At 38.4% G+C, this 23,511-nt stretch overlaps 1 protein-coding gene across 1 annotated transcript; it reads left to right on the top strand.

Annotated features, from left to right (window-relative positions):
- The first annotated feature begins 2,054 nt into the window (after positions 1-2,054).
- Positions 2,055-4,460, top strand: LOC126605960 (putative B3 domain-containing protein Os03g0621600). The gene is made up of 4 exons (XM_050273417.1): positions 2,055-2,238; positions 3,116-3,694; positions 3,843-4,113; positions 4,217-4,460. The coding sequence occupies exons 1-4, from the start codon at positions 2,074-2,076 to the stop codon at positions 4,273-4,275; spliced, it is 1,074 nt and encodes a 357-aa protein (XP_050129374.1). The 5' UTR covers positions 2,055-2,073; the 3' UTR covers positions 4,276-4,460.
- Positions 4,461-23,511: the final 19,051 nt, after the last annotated feature.

Raw genomic sequence — 23,511 nt, 5'->3', positions numbered from 1 at the left:
ATCGATAGGACAAGCCCCCTCCACTTAGAAGAATGACTAAAGAACTACGAGGGTGAACGAAAAATGGGGGTAGGCAAGCCACCCGCGCTTTGAGCGCTTTCTAATCTTACCAAATAATGCATATTGCACTTTAAAAGCTACAAACCACCCCCATAGGAGATCCTTGGAGGAAAGACTCGATGAACTGAGTAGTAGAGGTAAATGGTAGAGGATTCGCGTTGGCGAACAATAATTGGAGGATAAAGGAGGTTGAGAAATAATTGCACAACACCTTTACTTAAGGAGTTTGAAAAACTACAAGTAGTGATAAACTTGATGAGTTCAAAGAATGTAAAAATGACAGGGAATATCATGTATATGTACTTTTTCTGAAAGTTTTACAGCTTGTAAAGAAAACCATTTATAACTTTGATATTCTTGAGCTTTTTAAACTAGTAAAGATAAGTATTCTTTTATTAGATGTTGTTAAGTAGGTTCCGCTTATGAAAGAAAGCATAATGAGAAAAAAAAAAAAAAAAAAAACTGTGTATATAGCTGCCCATGTGATAAGATTGTACAAATCGTGTAATTTTTGGATTTTCGCATGTAATTTTTTACTCCAACAAGTATAAAAATAATCAACAAAACTTACAAAAAAATAACAATAAAATACAAAAGTCAAGTTGATTACAAAATAAATATTTTTAGTAAATAACTTAAAAAATCAGAATACTTACAAAAGTTCGAAACACTTAAAAAAACTTTCTTGTCATAAATTCAAAATTCGCAAAATCTCTAAATACGTTCTAATTTTCAATCCAATTTCTCAAAACATATTTGGATCCGAATTTTTGGGGGAATTCAAAATTTTCAATGTCAAAAATAATAACACCAGTCCAACTTGAACTCCCATAAATAACACTTTCGTCAGATTGCTCTTTTTTTATTTTTTTTATTTGGGTTAAGTTTTCGCCAGATTGTTCAACACTTCTTAAATGCAGGTGATTCCAACGTATCCACCACTAATAAACAGGAGGTAATGCTAGGGTACAAGTGTCCACCTCTCGGAAAAGAAAAAATTAACAAAGTATTCATAAAGTTATGATTAATGTTAGAAATATCGATTTTTTAAATTAATTTTACAAATCAAATGATATGAGTGTTGATGATTGAATTATAATTTAAATGTTAATTTATGTGCTTATTTTTTAGGAAAAATTAGTATCCGCTCCCTAGTTCTTACTGTTTATTAACTAAGACCTTATTAGTTATCAAATTTTGATTCAAGTCCCTAGCATTAATGTGATAATGAATTTACATGTTTATTATATAATTTTATAATATAAAAATTAGTAATTAATTTAGGGTTTAATACTCACACCTCTATTAAGCTTCTAATTAATTTTCAATTCAAACATTTCCAAAATAATAAAAAATTAAATTAAATTAAGTTTGTACCTATTAGTTTTTTTTATATATAAAAAGATTCTTAATTTTTAATCTTAAATGTACCCATACATATAATTTTTCAATTTTTTTAATCTTAAATGTACCCATTCTCAAATATATCAATTTGTTATATATAAAATGTACCCTTTTTTAATATAAAATCCATTCAAAGTTTTTAATCCATGTTTAAACTTATATGGGTACATTCTTTTTCGTTGATTTGAGAATGTATTCATGTTTTGGTACAATAACTTTTTTTGTTAATTTTGGTTAATGTACCCATACATATATGTATATATACACACACACAATATATAGTAGAGAGTATAATTTATATTTTATTATTTTTAATCCCATAAATTATGGGTTTTATTTAAAATCTCATTAATATAAACAATTACAAATTTTAATTTTTAATTTTTAATTTAAAAAATATAGTAACTTACATTATTACATTAATGTTAGGGACCTCAATCAAAAACTAAAAACTAACAAGGTTTCAATCAAAGAATATTGATAGCTAAAGATCGCATCCAAAGTGTCCCTATTTTTTATTTATGATATATCATTTTTTTTACAAATTTGGTTTAAATTTTGTCACTCGAAGATTATGCTGAAGGTATACATAAACACAGATTCCTTGAAATGCTCAACACACACCAAACCAAGGACGGTTCTGAGTCTTTGACCATTTCTCCGTTCAGAAGAGAAGCGCTGAAGAGGAAGAAGAAAATGGTGATGGCAAGATCAAATGCAGTAAGAGCACCCACTTTTTTCAAGGTTCTTGTAGATGACTTCTCCACCCAGTTGGTAAGTCCAGCGCCCTCCTATTATCTACTCTCTCTTTACACTTTACATAAAATAAAAACAGAAAAGAAAATTCCTTTAATTATTTACCGGAAGTCAACAGAAAAAAAAAATTGCATTGTTATATCACAGTGGATAATCTTTGGAGTTCCCACGATTCAAACCTAATAGCTTTGAGTAAACAGTATTTACAGCACTCAAGTTTCATGTTATGGATTGATCACATAAATCATTTGATGTTTGTATTTTGTATGACTGTTGCTTCGTTTTGATGTAATTTCCCAATTGGATTAATGAGTTTTTGTTCTATTTGTAAATCGCCTTTGTTTTGTTCATATTCTGTCTTTTGGAGTCTAATTATTAGCAATGTGGTCTTAATCCTCTTCTAATTTCATCCTGCTCAGTGGAAAAACCATAACTTCGATTGAATCTGTAAAATAATTAAGGTCTGTTTGGAATCCTTCTTGGATCCTATTTTTTGTTTTCAAACATGACGAATGTAGCTAAATTACTTAATACTCATTATTTTCAAAAAAAAAAAAAATGGATCCAAGAAGGATACCAAGCAACCACTAAGGATCGGGGCATAAATTTCTCCTTATTTGTGATAATTTATGTACATGGCATCCCATATCTACCATAGCTCCCTGCGTAGATTTTAGGAACACCCTTTCTCCTGCATGCCCTTGTTTAGTTATGTCCCGTTGATTCATCTTTCCAAAGGCCAAATATAAACAAGCGTGTGCATATAAATCACTTACCTAACTATTTGCCTTTTGTTTTAATTTTCATTGGCTGAAAATAAGTTTGCTATGTATGCTGATCTTGATGTAAATTATATGTTGCCAGTTGGATCATAAGATTCATTTCTATGTTACAGCAAATCCCGCTGGCTTTTCTCGTGCATTTTGATGGAAAGGTACCTCAAGAGACCCATCTTCAGACCCCAGGTGGAACTTGGCCTGTTAGTCTGGAAAAACGTAATGACAGGTTCTTTTTCCAAAAGGGTTGGAAGGAATTTGTGCAGGACAATGGTTTCCAGCTTTGTGAGTTCCTAGTTTTTCGATATTATGAAAAATTGGGATTCTATGTTGACATATACGGAAGAAATGGATGCAAAAAGGAGTTTGTGATGGTTATTAGGAAGAGGGACAGACCTCATGAGGAGGCACATGGCAATGCAGTTCACAGAAAGACACCAAGAAATCATGGAAAGCAGAATGTAGATAACCAAGGTCAAAAAGGCTTGGCTTATGGAACTGGGACTAGTCGTGCGACTCATGCCAATATTCAAATCAAAGATGAAGTAACTGATGATAGAGAATATGAATTATCGATGCATCCAAGGGCTACAAGAACTGAGAAAGCTGTTGCTCTTCAGAAAGGCAATGATTTTGAATATCGAAACCCTTTTTTCAAGGTTCCACTGCGGTTCTCATATACCCATTATGGTTATCTGGTAAGCTTTCTATGGAGTAACCCTACTAGGCCATCAAAATAAACTCACTCTATTTGTAATTTTGTACATGTACAGAGAAACGTAAAATCATACATATTCTGTGTAAATTTGTTTGTCTTTCAACTCTTTCCTGCTTTTCTTTTTTCAGGCTTTGCCAGTTATGTTTGTCAAGGCACATCTCACTGTGAGGCCTTCTGATGCTACCCTTCGGGTTTCTGATGGAACAACCTGGCCTGTTAAAGTTGGATTTGATGTAGCTGGACACTGCAGATTCCTTAGTGGTTGGAGGCTATTTGTGAACGACAATGGTTTAGAAATTGGTGATATATGTGTCTTTGTCTTGATTAACAAGATTGAGTTTTTGTTTGAAGTTGTTCTTCACCGCAAGATAGGAGCTGTGAGTCCTACCTTGTCACCAGGTAAGCAATCTGTAAGCAATCTGTTATGCTGTGAATTTCTGCTCCATTATGTCTGCCCTCTGCATAACACAGACATGTCTTATTGTTTCTTCTTTTCATTTAGTGGAAGACAAACTGCGGCGGAGGATCAATTCGAGTTACGAAATCAAGATAGAAGTATAATATATGAAGCTTCTTCTGATGAAATGCCTCCTGCAAACGAAGGCCAAGCATAAGTATTACAAGGCCAGTTGCCTATATGTATATTTTGTCTTTTGTTGTTATGTCAACTGGCTCGTCTAAAAGAACAGTAATGTACCATATTAACCACTTAATTTCGATATCCTTATGTGTTTCATTGAACAGAAGGGGACATACTGCCACTCTTCATGTTAGATAGATTGTGTCCTGCCAAGTTGTTTGCTCTTCAAACATTTCATCAACTAAATCATGTCCTAAAGATGAAAAAACAATATTAGGTTGAAAAAGTGGACAAAATGGGTGGGCGTTATTGAAGTTAGTTTTGTTTTTGGGTTTTTGATAACTATTATACATCAGTCCAACTAAATTGGAGTTTCAAGATTTTGCTTCCAAACTAATCTTGTTGAGCAAAAATAATTAAATTGGACTGGGTAGGATTAGAGAAAAATCAGACTCCTTTTTTTTTTCTTATCAAATACTAGGTTTTGTTAAATTATATGTTAGATTGGTTACTGATGGTGTTCGAACCCATACCGTCATGCAAGGGCTCAATATTTTTCCATCACTGTGGTAAATGGCCACTTCCGAAAAATCAAACTCCCATTCTTGCAGTTTCTCATCTAGCAATCAATTTTGTTCATTCACATTTATAAAATTATTTTTAAAAGGTTTAGATCCTTAATTTTCATTTGGAGAGAAAGGAAAATACCGATCGCATTTTTTAAACTAAATGTATTATTCCTGTAATAAAAGTGGGGTCTATTTATATGAAAACAACTCATGGTTATTTTTCATTTAGACCATCTCCAACCTTTGGGTTAAAAGCCAAATTTTTTAGCCCGGAAAATTTGGTTTTTAGCCTAGAAACATCTTTTCTGCTCCAACCCTTCTGCCCTAAAATTTTAGCTCGGAATTATTAAAGAATGAACTTAGGCTAATTTTTTCTTAAATCAATTTTTTTTTTAAATAAATATGTAGATTATTGTAAATTAATTTTATGAACATTTTAATCTAAAAAAATTTAAATTCCGATAAACATTTGGCATTTAGCCCGGGAGGAAAGCTGGGGCGTATTTGGCCCAGAAATAACATTTGGCATTTAGCCTAAAATTTTAACATGGGTTGGAGAGTGTTTGGGGGGGGTAATTTGGCTTTTAGCCTAGGTTTGGAGATGGTCTTAGACCATCTCCAATCCTGACCTAAAACCTCAAAATATTTAGCCCAGGAAATTTAGGTTTTAGCCCAGAAACAACTTTTCTACTTCAACCCTTTTGGCCTAAAATTTTAACCCCAGATTATTAAAAAATGAATTAAGGCTAATTTTTTTTTAAATTAACTTTTTTTAAAAAAAAAATTATGTAGACTATCCTAAATTAATTTTATGAACATTTTAACCTAAAAATATTTAAATTCTGACACACCCCGTCTCGAAGGAGGGCGTGCTGGCCGTCACATGAGTGTGACGTAACCATTTACACAGTTCGGAAGCTTAAAAAATGCAATTACTATGATGAAACACCCGAGGGGGGTCCTACTTTTGTGACTTTTGTCAGAACACCACTGAATTCCTCGTAGCCACCAAAGCTCTGCTAACTAGAACCTGGAGGGACGCAAAACAAAATTGAGTGGATCAGTACAACAAAGTTTTTCGAAAACATTTCCTTTAAAACATTTCTAGCCCCTCGCTGTAAAACCCGTATACTTTCCTAGAAAATAACATAATAATATATAATCATATATATATATATATATATATATATATATATATATATATATATATATATATATATATATATATATCATCAAAAGCTCAAATTATAATCCTTCAACGCTTTTCAGAAAGAATATGCCATGCCAAGCCATATGCCAAAATATAATGTGAATGCATCAATATAATTCAGGTGAAATAATAAATCAACCGGAGACCCTACAGTGATCCTGTACGGCTAATTCTATAGCTCAATATCCCATCCAGCCGAAGTCACCAACTGTGACCTGTACGGCCCTGCCGGAATCACCAACTGTGACCTGTACGGCACTACACTGCACATAAGTCGGAACTACCTATAGTAGTCTGTACGACTAAGATGGTGAAATAATACGCTCTAGTGCTTCTCTCATTAATCATCTGTGCACATAATCTAAGGTCACCTACCAGTCGGAACCCCTCTAATGGTCTATACGACTGGCATGTCGGAACCACCTCTAGTGGTCTGTACGACTAGCATGTCGGAACCACCTCTAGTGGTCTGTACAAATAGCATCTACTTGGATCCAAGGTGAGCGTGTGATGCAGGGTGAATAACATAAGCACTAACACTAGGGGTGCAGGTTACGAGCTCTCAACATAATTCACATCATCATTCATTCATATAAACCATATAAACTCACCTGATACTCACCTGTGCGTCCACAGCACCAATTCACACATATATATATATATATATGCATCAATATCAATTCATATAATTTATAATATGCATCATGGCAATTGAAAACATACTTTCATATAAATTCAATTTCTGGGACAATTAATAGTATATAGGTAATACGAAAAACAAAAATTGCCCACTCACCTGAAGTTCGCCCAACAACTCCCTAGCACCACACATCAAGGCGTCGTGACGATCAGCGCCTAGAACGATAATCAAATCCAACCTCAGAATTCATATCGATAGAATATATAACTTATATAAGACACGTCACTACGTAGTTCGATCCGGAAGATCTGCAACTCAGATTTCAAATCCATAACTTCCAGAGGTCCACAATATACCTCTAGGACATCATCCTAAAATTTCATTACCATCCAACGGTCGGATCTCCGTCAATTGTCAAAACCAAGTGACGGTTAACATTCTATTTTATGAATTTACAACTCTAATTCCGAAGGATCCGTGAATCGGATTCCCGATCCGTAAGTTCCTATAATCCTCAAATATTACGTATTACAACGTATCAAAGTTTGGTGACGATCCGACGGTTGGATCGTAAATTCACATTTTCACCTAACCACGAATCGAAACGAACTTAGGTTCAATTACTCAATTTACGTCCATCAATTATCAAAACTAAACCTAGAACCTTAAACACATGCTAAGAATGACATTGGCGGCCCATTGGCCACGCGCCGCCGCACGGGCCGCCGCGGGTGGCGGTCGGCAGCCCCGGCTCGCCGGAAAATCCAACTATTTCCAAAAATTCTCAAAAAATACAGAATCAAAGATCTCAATGAGTAGAGCAACTTTCATACCTGTGGCCAATGCCAATTTGGCCTGGAAACACTTCAAATTCCGTGCGGACCCTAGAATTAGGTGAGTTCCAATTCGACCTTCAAATCAACTCCACCGTCCAAATCAAAGCTTGGGCTTTGTTCCAGGTCCTAAGGAAATGCTAATGGTGTTAGTAATTGAAAGAAAACATTTCACGATTTGAAGAATTTGGACAAGAAGGTCGCGGCACCCGTGTGGGTGTTCTTCGCGAAATCACCACGAAATTTCATGATTTTTGGGATGAAACATGAAGAGGGAAGGCCTAGGTGTTGATTGAAAGTGGTACCTTGATCCAATTTGTGAGAAATCCGGTGAAAATCGCCGGAATTTGGGTGTGGGTGTCGCGGGTAAACGGGTTGGGGGAAAACCCATTTTCTGATCTTCTCTCCTCCGCTTCTCGCCCTCTCTCCTTTCCTCCTTTCCTCTGTTCCGATTGGTCGGCTTCTCCCTCTCTTAATCCCTCTTGATGTCTTCTTCTCTCTTGTCCCGATTGGGCATTTCTGCCCAATCTCCTTCCTCTGTTTCTTCCTCTCACGCACACACACACACAAAAACCTTCTTTCACTTATATTTATTTATTTTTGTTTTCCTTACATCCAAGCCATCCATTTAATTCTTCATTAAATCTGGGTCATCCAAATTTTAATAATAAAATTTATAAAATGCCCAAACTTCAAACTTTAAAATCTTTTTTGTTATAACTCCAAATAACGAACCGTATGCGCCCACGCGTCCGTAGCGACGAGTATTACGAGGATATGTTAAGAAAACAAATCTTAGATGGCATGACATAATGATTAACCTCGAATAATGCGCGTGCCTCAAAGGGCATTTTTGTAAAATCCTTTATTAAAACTTTAAAAATTCTTAAAATCAGGGACGATCTATCACAAATTCCGATAAATTTTGAAAAATCACTAAATCAATACATGAAAATCATGATAAACCACATAAACTTAAAAAAAAATTATTCTAGCCGTTGGAAAAAAATATTTAAATTCCGATAAATTTTATAATTATTCTAGCCATTGGATTTACATTTGGACCGTTAGATTTTTTTTTACCGTTAGATTTGATTATATTCGATTTAAGCCGTTGGATTCAATAAATATATAAATATAAAACAAACAAAAAAATTGAATGTGGACCGTTGGATTAACCAACGGTCCAATTACCACCACCACCCGATGAAGAAAAGTAGTCGTTGGCTACAGGACAAGACCCACTTTTCACTCTCATCCGTGGGTCCCAGTACCTTTTGTGGGCTAAATTTGTGACCTATATTTGCCTTCATTTTAAGTTTTAGGTTTTAGGTTTGGTTTAGGTTTTGGGTTGGAGTGGATTTAGGGGGGGAAAAAAAGGAAAATTTAGGTTATAAGTCACCATTGGAGATGGTCTTAGGGGAAGGAAAATACCATAAAGACCACATTTTAATATTTTATAGACTACATGTGAACCATTTTTTAAAAGGAAAACTAATGAAAATGACTTGAAAACTTTGAGTTTTAACGATAAAGACAAAATAAAGGGTCAAATGAATAGTACTATGATTGATTTTTTAGTGTAAAAATGTGATTTTTCGTTAAAGTGAACAGTACCGAAATTTTTTTGTTAAAGTTCTCTTTTTTTAAAATAAAGGTGGGACCTATTTGTATATAAATAATTTTCATTAAGGGGAGGAAAGTACCATGGAGACCACATTGTGTAGACTATATGTGAATCTCTCTACTAAAAGTGAGGCCTATTTGTATTGGCGGATTCAACCTATTAGAGAGATGATTCATGTGGTCTATAAAATGTGGTTTCTTTCGCATCGTTGGGAAAGAAAACAACATTTTTGTAGACATCAAAATTTCGGTAAATAAATGTTGACCGATAAATCAAAGTTTCAACGCTCATGTATTACATTAATTTTACACGTAGCGTGTGTCTAAACAAAAAATCAAAATAAGTTGGAAAAGTCATCAAACAGGACACGTGTCAACACCTGGCAGAAACGACTTATTTCATCTGGAATATTATATTCAAAATTAGGCCTTAGAAAATTCTATAAATAGAAGGCTAATTCATTCATTTGGAGGGGAACCAAAATCATTAGGCAAAATTCTGAAGCTCTGAAGCTTTGAAACTCCGAAGCTCTCAAGCATCCAGGTTCCCGAAGAATCAAGAAAGCCTTCTTCGTTCTTCGTTCATCATTCATCCAAGATCAAGCCCCGACGGCCCTTGGATCAAAAATCACCAACTCAAGATCAAGTCCCGACGGCTCTTGAAGAAAGCGTTCTTCGTTTTTCGTTCATCATCCGTTCATCTTAAGATCAAGCCCCAACGGCCCTTTGGATCAACAACGTTGACAAATCCACACATCCAACTGTTCTTCAAGATCAAGCCCAAAAGCCCTTAAAGATCCGTTCATCACCGTTATTCAAGATCAAGTTTTAACAGCCCTTGAAGAAACATTCATCCTCAAGATCAAGCCTCAACGGCTCCTTGAAGATCCGTTCAAATCCACCTTCAAAGATCAAGCCCACGGCCCCTTGAAGAAACTTCCAACAGTTCATCCAAGATCAAGCCTCAACGCCCCTTGGATCAACGAAACATCCACAAATCAACACCTTACGGAGATCGAATCAGAGGATCAAATTAGAGAGAGATTGTAACCCAAAATCATCAAAAATACAAATATTTGTTTGTGCACATTGTTCTTGTCTCTTTCGTTTCAGGAATTTTCCGTGTTCACAATTTGGCACGCCCAGTGGGATAATCTCTACCTCTCATCTCTTTCTCCGTTCAAGAAATTCAAGCACACTTCCAAAATCAATAGCATCAAGCAAAGGACAAGCCGTTCTCACAAAGGGAAGAAGCCTGAGCACTTCCGCCATGAATGGAGCATCCATCGGCACCACAACCGCTCCTCAACATGCCATTTCAAAGTTGGTGCCGTTAAATGAGCAAGGGGAGCATCAAAGGTGTGAGTTTGTCATCAACCTGACCTCGCTGAGGGCACCAAAGCATGCTGCTGAGGCACACAAGATGACATCCCAAAATAGCCAACGACGTTCTTCGTCAGCATCCTGGATGTCTAAAGGAAAGTCACGTTTATTGGTTGCACAAGTCATGACCATCGGCGTTACCTCCATCGAAGAACAACTGGCTCAAATGAATGAAGCGATCGCAAGGCTAACACGGATTGTTGAAGAAAAAGACTTGCAAATCGATGCACTCGTCAGCCGACTGGAGCCACAAGACGGTGAGCAACCCGACCCAGAAGATGATATACTAAAGAGAGGAGATGGCGAAGAAGATGAGCCTCCGGTGGAGAATATCGATGTGAAGCCGGAGCCAGACCAAGCAGCGGCACTCATGGGATCTCTTTCTATCCAGCAGTTGCAAGAGATGATTGCCAACACCGTCAAGGCACAGTACGAATGGAGCTCAAATACCTCCGGGTTGTACTCAAAGCCTTATTCAAAGAAAATTGATGCCCTAAAGATGCCGAGGGGATATCAACCACCAAAGTTCATGCAGTTTGATGGAAAAGGAAACCCAAAGTAGCACGTTGCACATTTCGTCGAAACTTGCAACAATACGGGGACGGATGGAGACTACCTCGCCAAGCAGTTTGTGCGCTCGCTGAAAGGAAACGCCTTTGAGTGGTACACGGACCTAGAGCCTGAGTCCATCAACAACTGGGAGCAATTGGAAAGAGAATTCCTTAACCGCTTCTACAGCACCCGCCGCATTGTAAGCATGCTGGAGCTCACAAGTACAAAGCAATGGAAAGATGAGCTGGTCATTGACTACATCAACAGATGGCGTACTCTAAGCCTCGACTGTAAAGACAGACTCTCGGAAACCTCTTCAATCGAGATGTGCATCCAAGGCATGCAATGGGGTTTGCAATACATCATTCAAGGCATTAAACCACGGACCTTCAAGGAATTGGCCACCCGCGCCCATGACATGGAGTTGAGCATCGCCCATCATGGGAAGAAGGAACCGATCGCCGACTACAAGAAAGTTCTTGAGACAAAGGTGGAAAAGGCTACGTGGAAATCCACCAAGGAAGCAATGACAGTTAACACATCTCCCGTCAAAATCCCTACACGAGGCAATGCGATTCCAGCTGAAGCTTTTCGTGATTAAGAGATGCGTAGACGCACTTTGAAGGAGCTTGAAGAGAAAACTTATCCATTCCCCGACTCTGATGTGGTTGCCATGTTAAAAGACTTGCTGGAAAAGAAGGTGATCGATTTGCCTGAATGCAGACAGCTAGAAGAGATGAATTGCACCGACAGTCCAAGGTACTGTAAATTCCACCGCTTCATCAGTCATCCAACGGAAAAATGCTTCATACTGAAAGATCTCATCCTGAAGCTAGCACAACAAGGGAAAATCGAGCTTGACCTCGAAGACACGGTTGCGGTACACACTACTACTATCGTGTTTGGATCACTCGATCATGTGCCTCTCCGAAGCATGCATGACCATTCCCGTCAATGTTCAAGTCACACGGCACTTCCTACACAACCATCACCGGGGGCAAGCAACCAAGATGCATCTACCGGTAATAAGGAAGGGTGGACATCGGCGACCTACAAAAAAACAAGGAAGCTAAGACCACAAGCCACAAGGCCAAAAGAGGAGCCTAAACCCGCCCCTCAAACTTTAGTCTTCGACAGGCTGGACCATTCAAAACCCAGAATTTCGGCACTTGATCGCATCAGTGGTCGAGACCGAACTTTCGTCTTCAAAATGCTTAAGACGCCAACACCGCAAAGATCTGTCTTTGAAAGGTTATCAAAACCCAAGAAACAAAGCGGCAAAGCTAGATCTCCCCCGCAACAGTCGGCTACGGACAGACTTGAAGAAACTAACAAGTCTTCTAGAAACAGGAAGACAACACCAAAGGGAGAAAAGCTCGACAGTCTAGCAGGAAAAGACAATGTTCAAAGCTTGATTCCTTTAAGGATAAAGCGCCAATCAACTTTGGAAGTCGACACAAAAGGACCACTGAAGGTAAGGAAGCGCACCATCATCTACACAGGCCAATCTTCACGCCAACAAACCCAAGAGGATCGTACTGAAGAAAAGGCCCAAGAAGAGAAAGAAGACAAAATCCCTGAAGAAAACCTCACTTCCGGCTCTGTCAACTCAAAATCTTCACCTTAATCGTTGGGGGTATGCTCCAAAACCATGCTAGTCAAGCCAAGCGAAGTTGAAGGATGGATTCATGTCACTCCGAAGAAACTGCACAAGAAGCATATGTCTTCTCCACAAGTGCACCAATCAGAAAGGGGGCAAAGCAGCTTTCGTCAACCTCTAGAACAATGTGAAAGTGTTGGAGATAATGAAACTTTGACACAAAGATCATCCATCCCCATCACGATGTGTGACATCTTCCTAGAAGACTTCTTCAGCTACTCAGTCAAGGCTCCTTACTATGAAGATTGCGAGGAACAACTCTCCCGGATCACTTGACGAACCACCAAAGCTCCTTGTTCGCACGAGCTTAAACTGCACGAACCAAAGCTCCTCGCCTGCATGAGCCTAAACTGCATGGCACAACGCTCCTGGTCCGCATGAGCCTAAAAGGGGACAACAAAGCTCCTGGTCTGCACGAGCATAAAAGGCAACACCAATGCTCCTTGTTCGCACGAGCCTAAACTGCACGAACCAATGCTCTTTGTTCGCACGAGCCTAAACTACACGAACCAAAGCTCCTTGCCCGCACGAGTCTAAACTGCATGGCACAAAGCTCCTGGTCTGCATGAGCATAAAAGGCAACATCAACGCTCCTGACCCGCACGAGCATAAAAGGCGACACCAACGCTCCTGGTCTGCACGAGCATAAAAGGCAACACCAAAAGCTCCTGGCCCGCAAGAGCATAAACTGTGTACGGTAAAATCATCCTCAAAATCACTGTTAACTACGTCATGACTTGATCCCTCCTCAACCGAGGGTACGTAGGCAACTTGAAACTTCAAAACTTCAAGTACAGTCACATCATCAACAAAAACACAAACACTTTGAAGAATAAAGAGCAAATCCAAAATACGAATACTTTATTTCTTTAAAGGAATGAGTTAGCAGGCGGCATGGTCGGTGTGCACGGCGACGTCACCTCCGAGGAAAGTTGCAATAAAAGGCACTACACAGCATAAACTCGCTGCAGTCTTTTGCACAACCCCACACGGTAAAAGCGACGTACTGGAACGAGCTCCAAGCAGCAACAGCAGTACATTCTAGCCACCATGCTCCAATCGACGAGGAAACTTCAATGACTGTCGTCAAACGACTAGCCGGTCATGAAGCTCGACGTTTTACATTTTTGCCTCGAGCACAAAGCAGCAAGACCGTCAACACCAACTTCGTCACTTTAGCCACCATGCTCCAATTGACGAAGAAACTTCAAAGACCGCCGTCAAACGACTAGCCAGTCATGAAGCTCGACGCTTTACATTCTGCCTCAAGCTCCAAACAACAACGGTAAGCAGCAAAGCTACCAGCACCAGCTTCGTCATTCTGGCCACCATGCTCCAATCGACGAAGAAACTTCAATGACCGCCGTCAAACGACTAGCCGGTCATGAAGCTCAACGCATTACATTTTGCCTCCAGCTCAAGCGGCAAGGGCAGCAGCAAGGCTGTCAACACCAGCTTCGTCACTCTGGCCACCATGCTCCAATCAACGAAGAGACTTCAATGACCGCCGTCAAACGACTAGCAGGTCATGAAGCTTGCCACCTTACATTCTGCCATCAAACGACTAGTCAGTCATGAAGCCTCTACTGCAGTTCTTCGTCCGTCTGCATCCTCCCTATGCTCAATCTTTTGCCCATTGCCAAGCAACATATGGGGGTATTTATAGAAAAAAAAAAAAAAAAAAGAGGGTGATGATTTAAAAAAAAAAAAAAAAAAAAAAAAGATGGTGCGGATTGCACCATCTAAAAAGAAAAAATATAAAAATTAAAAAAATAATATAAAAAATTAAAAAAATAAATAATAAATAAATTAAAAAAAGGGGGGATGGTGCGGATTGCACCATCTGAAAAGAAAAAATTAAAAAAAAAACAAAAAAAAAGGGGGGATGGTGCGGATTGCACCATCTGAAAAGAAAAATAAAATAATAAAATAACATATAAAAAAATATATATATATAATTAAAAAAAATAATAATAATAAATTAAAAAAAAAAAAGGGATGGTGCGGATTGCACCATTGAAAAGGAAAAAAATAATAATTAAAAAATAATTAAAAAAAAAAGGGGGATGGTGCGGATTGCACCATTTGAAAAGAAAAAAAATATATAATAAAAAAATATATAAAAATATATATATATATATAAATAAAATTAAAAAAATAATAATAATAATAATAAAAGGTGATGGTGCGGATTGCACTATCTGAAAAGAAAAAAATAAAAGAAAAGATATAATAAAATAATATAAGAAATATATATATAAAATAAAATAATAATAATAATAATAATAAAAAGGGATGGTGTGGATTGCACCATTGAAAAGAAAAAAAATAATAATAAAAAAATAATAAAAAAAGGGGGGATGGTGTGGATTGCACCATTTGAAAAGAAAAAAAAATAATAATATAAAAAATAAAAATAAAAAATAAAAAAATATAAATATAAATAAATAAAAAGCGATGTTGCGGATTGCACCACATGAAGAAAAAAAAAACAAATGCATTGAGAGAAATAAAGTCCATTTCATTGATTTCTCTGGAAAAATTACAGACGGAACATTTACATACCAAAAAAAAAAAAAAAGGTGCAAACAAACAAAAGCCTTCATTGATCAGGTGGCACCTCATCACTCGGCGGAACTCCAGGCAGAAGAGGAGCCGGAGGTTGATCATTTGGAGCTTCATTACGCGGTACAGCCCCAGAAGACGAAGGCAAATGCTGTTGGAACAAACCCACAAATCCTGCATATGGTTAATCTTCCTCTTCATGTTTGTAGCATAGCTATGTGCAAACCTGTGCAACTGTTTATTCTCATGCTTAAGCCCCCTAATCTCCTGTTTGAGACTCATCACTTCAGCCGCCAAGGATTCAACTTGACGGGTTCGAGCAAATAGGCGTTGGGCCATATTAGACACAGAACCTGCACACTGCACAATAAGAGCAAGAGAATCCTTAACAGTCAACTCATCAGACTGTTTGGAAAGTAGTTTGTTATCTCTGGGAGTGACAAGGTTTCGGGCCACCACCGCAGCAGTCATATCATTCTTTATTACCGAATCCCCAACGGTAAGAGGACCAGTAGGGGATATGAATGATGGGCGCCATATGTTGTCTGGAGAAGGCGGGACTGCCTCTTCACCAAGGTTCAAATCAAGACGACGGTCGGAGGGTTCAGACATTTTCAAAGGTGTTGAAGAAAGAAGAGGTCGGACAAATCAAGATCTTAGAAGTGCAAGAAGGGAGTTTTCTACAAGCAAAAAATTCAAGTGTGCTTTGAAACGAACTGCGTGCCTCTATAAAAATCAACACTCGACGGGATTTCAGAGATCGAAGAAGCGAGCTTAGAATTCGAAAAGGCCAATTCAAAAAATCGAAGAGGCAAGCTCAGAAATCAGAAAGGCATCTTGCTTTTTCAGACACGTCAGCACCCGTCACACGCAAACTCAGCTTTGCGGAAATCACGGGTAATTTGTTGAAGCGCCGATCCCAGATATCGAAGAGGCGCCAGTCTTTTCCAGACACGTCAGCACCCATCACACGTAAACTCAGCTTTGCGGAAATCACAGGTAATTTGTTGAAGCGCCGATCCCAGTTATCGAAGAGGTGCTAGTCTTTTTCAGCATCGTCAACACTTGTCACATGCACACTTAGCTTGGCGGAAATTATGGACAATTTGTCGAAGATTTCTGATGAACAAGAAAGCGCGTGAAGCCATACTGATCAATCACTCAATGGTTGCTGACACGAGTGAAAGAATAGTACCTCTACAGGTATTAAAGAACTTCTTATAATTGTCCACCTTCACCCTTTATAGCAAGGCAGACATACAGAACCTTTCTTCATCTCCGAGAATGCCTTCCCAACGAAACCTATCGAGTCACCCAGTGTTCCTTATTCCTTGGGGTACCTCTGCAAACAAATGACACCAAAGCAAAAGTATCTTATATCACCAGGGTAGAAAGCAAGAGTATCTCATATCATGCGTTCTCCCTGTCCTTTCCTTTGTCCTTGTTCTTACCTGCAAAGACAAGGATAAAGAAAGAAATATGCTGGAACCTCCACTCAAACTCGGGTAAGGAACCGACTGCTTGGAACCCTTCCCTGATTGCCTACCTAGGACTGCTCTCGAGTACTCGTCTTCCACTGCTGCTGTACTTCCAAAGAAGCTGCCACATTTGCCTGGAGAACAGATAAGGCAAGTGAAAATGATACCTTGCAGCATGTGGAGACAACGTGCAGAAGAAACAAGCAGAGAAGAATGCAGCATGCACAGTCAACTCAGCAGAAGGAGTCTGAGCTGAAGAACTCGAGAAGATGCTACATTCTGCCAGAAGAATAGATAAGACAAGGGAAAATGATACATTGAAGCATGTGGAGACAAGCACAACAAAGCACATGCCGATTCATCCGCTACTTCTTCAAAATCAAAAGTATCTCATATCATCAGGGTTGCAATCACTCTGGGTGGAGGACTCGTTTTGACCCTCAAATTCTTGGGTCAACTTGCTAGGCGTTGTGGGCTGCATGTGCCATTTCACCACCCTTGAATCAAATCTTTAAAGATCAAGTCACCAACTGGAAGAAGAGCCCATCAATCTTGAATATCATACCGTTGACCAAACTGCTCAGGTGTGAATTAGAAAGATTGAACAAAGCAACAAGTCGTCACCTTCACCTCGTGCCTGCTTGCCATGTGTTCGAGTCAACCTTCAAGAATCAAGCCTCAACGGCCCTTGAAGAAGTTTCCGGCCAAATTCAAGATCAAGCCTCGACAGCCCTTGAAGAAATCACAAGTCCGATTCAAGATCAAGTGTCTACCACTCTTGAATCAAAACCTAGTTCAAGAATAAGCTATGGAAAATCAACAATTGGAGGAATCCAGAAAATCCTCCAACCCAGTTCAAGATCAAAGTTGTGGAAAGTTAACAAAGCGCAAAAAACAAATACGTGCCGATTCATCCACTACCCAAGCCAAAGATCATCTACCACATGAAGCTCCTTGTGGTCCAATTTCAACCTTCAAGATCAAGCCTCGACGGCCCTTGAAGAAATTCCAAACAAATTCAAGATCAAGCCTTGACGGCCCTTGAAGAAATCTCCAGCCCAATTCAAGATCAAGCATCGATGGCCCTTGGATCGACATCTACATTAAGGGACTTCAAAACGCATCTCCTACACGCGACAAGCACATGTATACAACGCGTCTTGAAGTGGGGGCATTTGTAGACATCAAAATTTTGGTAAATAAATGTTGACCAATAAATCAAAGTTTCAACGCTCATGTATTACATAAATTTTACACGTAGCGTGTGTCTAAACAAAAAATCAAAATAAGTTGGAAAAGTCATCAAACAGGATACGTGTCAACACCTGGCAGAAACGACTTATTTCATCTGGAATATTATATTCAAAATTACGCCTTGGAAAATTCTATAAATAGAAGGCTAATTCATTCATTTGGAGGGGAACCAAAATCATTAGGCAAAATTCTGAAGCTCTGAAGCTCTGAAACTCCGAAGCTCTCAAGCATCCAGGTTCCCGAAGAATCAAGAAAGCCTTCTTCGTTCTTCGTTCATCATTCATCCAAGATCAAGCCCCGACGGCCCTTGGATCAACAATCACCAACTCAAGATCAAGCCCCAACGGCCCTTTGGATCAACAACGTTGACAAATCCACACATCCAACCGTTCTTCAAGATTAAGCCCAAAAGCCCTTGAAGATCCGTTCATCACTGTTCTTCAAGATCAAACCCAAAAGCCCTTGAAGATCCGTTCATCACCATTATTCAAGATCAAGCTTTAACAGCCCTTGAAGAAACATTCATTCTCAAGATCAAGCCCCAACGGCTCCTTGAAGATCCGCTCAAATCCACCTTCAAAGATCAAGCCCACGGCCCCTTAAAGAAACTTCCAACAGTTCATCCAAGATCAAGCCTCAACGTCCCTTGGATCAACGAAACATCCACAAATCAACACCTTACGGAGATCGAATCAGAGGATCAAATTAGAGAGAGATTGTAACCCAAAATCATCAAAAATACAAATATTTGTTTGTGCACGTTGTTCTTGTCTCTTTCGTTTCAGGAATTTTCCGTGTTCACAATTTTACTTTTAAAAAAAGATAATTGATAAAAGGGTTAATCTTAGGGGGTGTAGTCAAACTAAAATTTTAAGGGATTTTAAAAGTGATAGATTTTAAAGTATTTAAGATGATTAAAGACTCCTACAAAATTCATATGGATTTTAAAGAATTTGAATGAATTGTGGTGAAAGGATTTGAAATCCTAGGGGGTGGGGTTAGATTCTTTTTAGTCTAGGTTATATATACATTTTGCTCTTAAATCCCACAAAAATCCACAACTTATTGAAATTCTTTAAAATCTTAATTTTTTTAATACACTTAGATTTTGAATGGATTTTAAAATCCTTTAAAATCTTTTAAAATCTTTTAATTGACTACACCTAGATTTGAATGGATTCTAAAATCTTTTAAAAAATTTTAATTGACTACACTAGGATTTTAAAGTCTTTTAAAATCCTCTCAAATCGAGTTTGACTACACCTCTCTTAGTTTACTTCTCTAAAGTTTTTTGGTTTTCAACATTTTGTATATAAATAAAATTTAATAAAATAATAAAAATTAAAAATTAAAAAAAAAAATGGGTAAATTACACAGTATCTCCTCATGTTTGATGTTTATTACAATCGCATACAACATCTTCAAAACATTTCACTTTCATACCTCAACTACTATTTTATTTCAATATAGTATCTCCATTACATTTTCTATCTATTGATCTATTAAATGCTGATGTGGCTGTCACATATATAACACGTGGCTGCCAAATGTCTGCCACATGGCAGCCAAATGTCTGCCACATGGCAAATAAAATATTTTTTTTTTTAAAAAAAACCTGAATTTTCTCAAATAAAAAAATTGAAAAAAAAAATTGAAACCCATTATCCCTCAAACCACCCCCCCCCCCCCAAGCAACTCACATCCTTATCCCTAACCAAGAACCCAAAAACCTGCAACAAGAAGAAGAAGAAGAGGGAGGAAGAAGAAGAAAAAAAAAACCCTAAACCAAGTTCGTCCCCCACCCGCAAAAAACTAATCTAAAAAAAAAAATCCAGTGGCAGTTGCAATGGAATAGCTTTGTCCACAAAACTTGCACCAGTGGTTTTTTTCCGTTAAAAGCCGTCTCGAAAAACTTGAGATAAACCGATGTCGTAGTCTTCTTTCCGGGTTTGGTTGAAGGGGTAAAATTTCCCTGTCCGAGGAGACCAAACCGATATCCACCAGATCAACGATTGGAATCATCGCCATGTCCATCATTGGTTTGGGTTCCACCTCCAATCTACCAAGAAACAAACCAAAACCACTTTTAATTTCAAATCGTAAACTTTCATCTGATCAGGCAAGTGCTTTCAGCAATCAGCTCATGGCATTGCAATCCAACAACAAAATTTAACGAAAAATATGAATTTAATTTGAACTTTTTTGAAATTCAGCTCAGAAACTCAATCCAACATGCAGAAAGAGAGAACTTTAGCAACAAAAACCAAAATTTGGCGATTTGGGAAAGTACCTTTAAAGGTTTTGAAACCGCTGTTTGCTGCCCAGTTCAATTGATATGCTGCTTTTGCAGCTGCCCAATGAACCTGAAGTTGAAGGCTTTTGGATGTAGGGCAGCTGCCCAAACAGTCCCTCACTCAGTGACTTAGTCAATCACCTGTCTATGAGTTAAAAGAGCGAATCAGTGAGCAGCTTGAATCAAATAAATGATGAGAAAGACAGAACTGAGGAGAGAGGGAAAAAAATGGAGGGAGATGGAAGTTGGAAAGCGGAATGGTGCCAAGAGTGAGTCGGATCGCAGCCGAGCGAGGAGAGAGACAGCGAAGATTGTGGAGTTGCAAAGCCACGAGCGACGGCTGAGTCGTATCTTAAATCTCAAAATCTTTGACGGCTTACAAAAGTAAATGCTCGCTCGCTCACAGACTCAGTAGAAAGGGAGAAAGAGAGAGATGAGGGCTCGGCTGCTTGCTCACTCGCGACCCACCTCCCTTTCCACCTGGGCTTTTTTTTCCCTCTTCTTTTTTTTCTTCTTCTTCTTCTTCTTCTTCTTCTTCTAAACTGCAGGTTTTTTGCGGGTGGGGGAGAAACTGGGTTTGGGGTTTTTGTTTTTTCTTCTTCCTTCCTCTTTTTCTTCTTCTTCTTCTTGTTGCAGGTTTTTGGGTTCTTGGTTAGGGATAGGGATGTGGGTCGCTTGAGGGGGGGGTAAGGGATAGTGGGTTTCAATTTATTTTTTTTCAATATTTATGTTTGAGAAAATTCAGGTTTTTTTTTATAATTATTTTATTTGCCACGTGGCGTATATGTGGCAACCATGTTAGCATTTAACAGATCAATGAATGGAAAATGTAACGGAGGTATTATATTGAAATAAAATAGTAATTAAATATGATAAAGACCTCATGTCACTGCCGGTGATAGATGATATAGTGGAGGCACTTGGATACAGTGAGCAATTCATGAACTACTATTACAAGATTCCCAACATGGACCTTTCCAATGGTTTGAAGCCGATTCAAAGTGATTCTGATGTTCAGTCTATGTGCAATTTTGTTCCAAAAGATAAAGTGATTGAGATGTATATCAAAGAATTGACGACAAAAGTAGCCGTAACCCAAGAGCAACGGTTTCTGAAGTCCATGGAAGTCAGTGGTCCAAGTACATTGGTTATTGAGGAGATAAGTAGTTCAGAAAGGGATGTTGGGCCAACAACAATTAAACTAATCAGATCTAGAGGCTTGCTAGCTAGAAGTGGATGATTGTTGCATATCTCAACTAGTGCAAACATGTGTGACTGAGGTATAAGAGATAAATGAAGATTCTGGAAATGGTCAGAAAGAGAGAAATTGCGAAGGGCCAGAAGAAAATAAGGGGAAATTTGTGGCTGAGGTAGGAGAAGAGGATACTCAGGTAGAAGAATGGGATACAGAGGTAGAAGATGGGGATATTAAGGTAAGAGAGGGGGCTGTAGGAGAGGGGGATGCTGAATTATTCTTTGATGTACCTATTAGTTTTGACGGGAATGTTGAAGAAGAGAATGAAGAAGCTGCTCAAGAAGATAATAGTGACTTTGAAGATAGTGAATATGGAAGTGATGATGATAACCCAATGTTTTCCAAGTTTGATGGTATTATGGAAGAAAGGGAATTTGAGCACAGGAAAAAAAAAGAACTCTGAGCAAACAGATGAAAGGGATTATGAGGAAAAAAGTGCAAGACAATTTGAGCAAAGCGGGGAAAGAGAACAAGAGCAAAGGGAAGAAGAATTTGATACTGCAAATGTGGAACAAAATGTGGTTGATGATCTAGACTATAACTCTAGTGCTCTTGAGAGTGTACACTCTTCGGATGATGAAAGAGGCAAAAAACATGAGCGATTTCCAGAGTTCAATGAAAAAACAGACATGAAGAATCCCACTCTTACACTCGGGCTTGTTTTTAGGGATCATGTGCAATTCAAGCGAGTTGTCATCATGTACTCCCTAGTGAATGGATATGGGGAAATCCATTTTTCTATGAATGAGAAGCTGAAAGTCATAGCAAAGTGTGCAAAAGGGTGCCCTTGGAAATGTTGTGCTGGAAAAATGTATGATTCAAACAGCATACAAATTAAAACCATACTTGATGAACACACATGTAAGAGAACTTGGGTAAACAAGAACATGAAGTCCTCTTTGCTGACCGATTTGAACATGGATAAGATAAAATTGAATTTCACATGGCCTATGGATTCTTCTTTAGCAACTGTCGAATCAGAGTGGAATCACAGTTGTGGAAAAAGGAAGACTTACAGGGCTTTAGATAGGGCTTTGAAGATCATTGAGGGAAACCATGCAGAGCAATACACAAAGTTGTGGGACTTTGCTGAGGAAGTGAGGAAGACTAACCCTGAAAGCACAGTAAAAGTGAAGTTGGATAGGGGGAGGTTCCAAAGGATATATGTGTGCTTGGGGCTTGCAAAGAGGGGTTTAAGTCAGGGTGCAGACCATTGATAGGATTAGATGGATGCCATTTAAAGAGTGTACATGGAGGTCAACTACTTTGTGCTGTTGGCATTGACGCAAATGATGAACCATGGGTTATAGCGTATGCAGTTGTAGAAATGTAAGAATAAGTCTAATTAGATTTGGTTCTTAGAGTTATTCGTTGTTGATGTTGGGATTGTCAATCAAGGGGGATTGACATTTATTAGTGATCAACAAAACGGGTTAATTTCGGCATTTCAAAAAGTCCTCCCTAATTCCCACCACAGATTTTGTGTGAGACATTTGTATACCAACTTCAGAAATCTGTTCAAAGGGAAAACATTGAAGGATGTTTTATGGTCAGTAGCCAGAACAACAGTTCCCCACTTCAAAAAAGCAATGGATGATATGAAGAAGCTCGATGAAAATGCCTACAATTGGTTGGTGAAAAAGCCTGCACATCATTGGAGCAAGTCCCATTTTGAAACATATCACAAGTGTGACATGTTGCTCAACAATCTCTATGAAAGTTTCAATGCTATAATACTTGTGCCGAGACAAAAACCAATTGTCTCCATGCTACTCCTTATTCACACATTTTTTATGAAGAGAATTTAGATGAGAAGGGATATAGTGGTGAACAAAGTTGGAGATCTCTATCCTAAAATAAAGAAGAAGTTGGAGGAAGCCAAAATTCAAAGTGGCAAGT

This window comes from Malus sylvestris, chromosome 15 (genome assembly GCF_916048215.2).
Source record: "Malus sylvestris chromosome 15, drMalSylv7.2, whole genome shotgun sequence".
In the NCBI taxonomy this organism is placed as follows: Eukaryota; Viridiplantae; Streptophyta; class Magnoliopsida; order Rosales; family Rosaceae; genus Malus; species Malus sylvestris.
The sequence above is the reverse complement of the archived record's forward strand: the minus strand, read 5'-3'. Positions and strand labels throughout refer to the sequence as shown.

Bases quoted from the DNA above. Each gene is read 5' to 3' on its own strand.
- LOC126605960 (XM_050273417.1), top strand. From the start codon at position 2,074: ATGCTCAACACACACCAAACCAAGGACGGTTCTGAGTCTTTGACCATT. The intron at 3,695-3,842 runs GTAAGCTTTCTA...TTCTTTTTTCAG, and splicing joins ATACCCATTATGGTTATCTG to GCTTTGCCAGTTATGTTTGT. The intron at 4,114-4,216 runs GTAAGCAATCTG...CTTTTCATTTAG, and splicing joins GAGTCCTACCTTGTCACCAG to TGGAAGACAAACTGCGGCGG.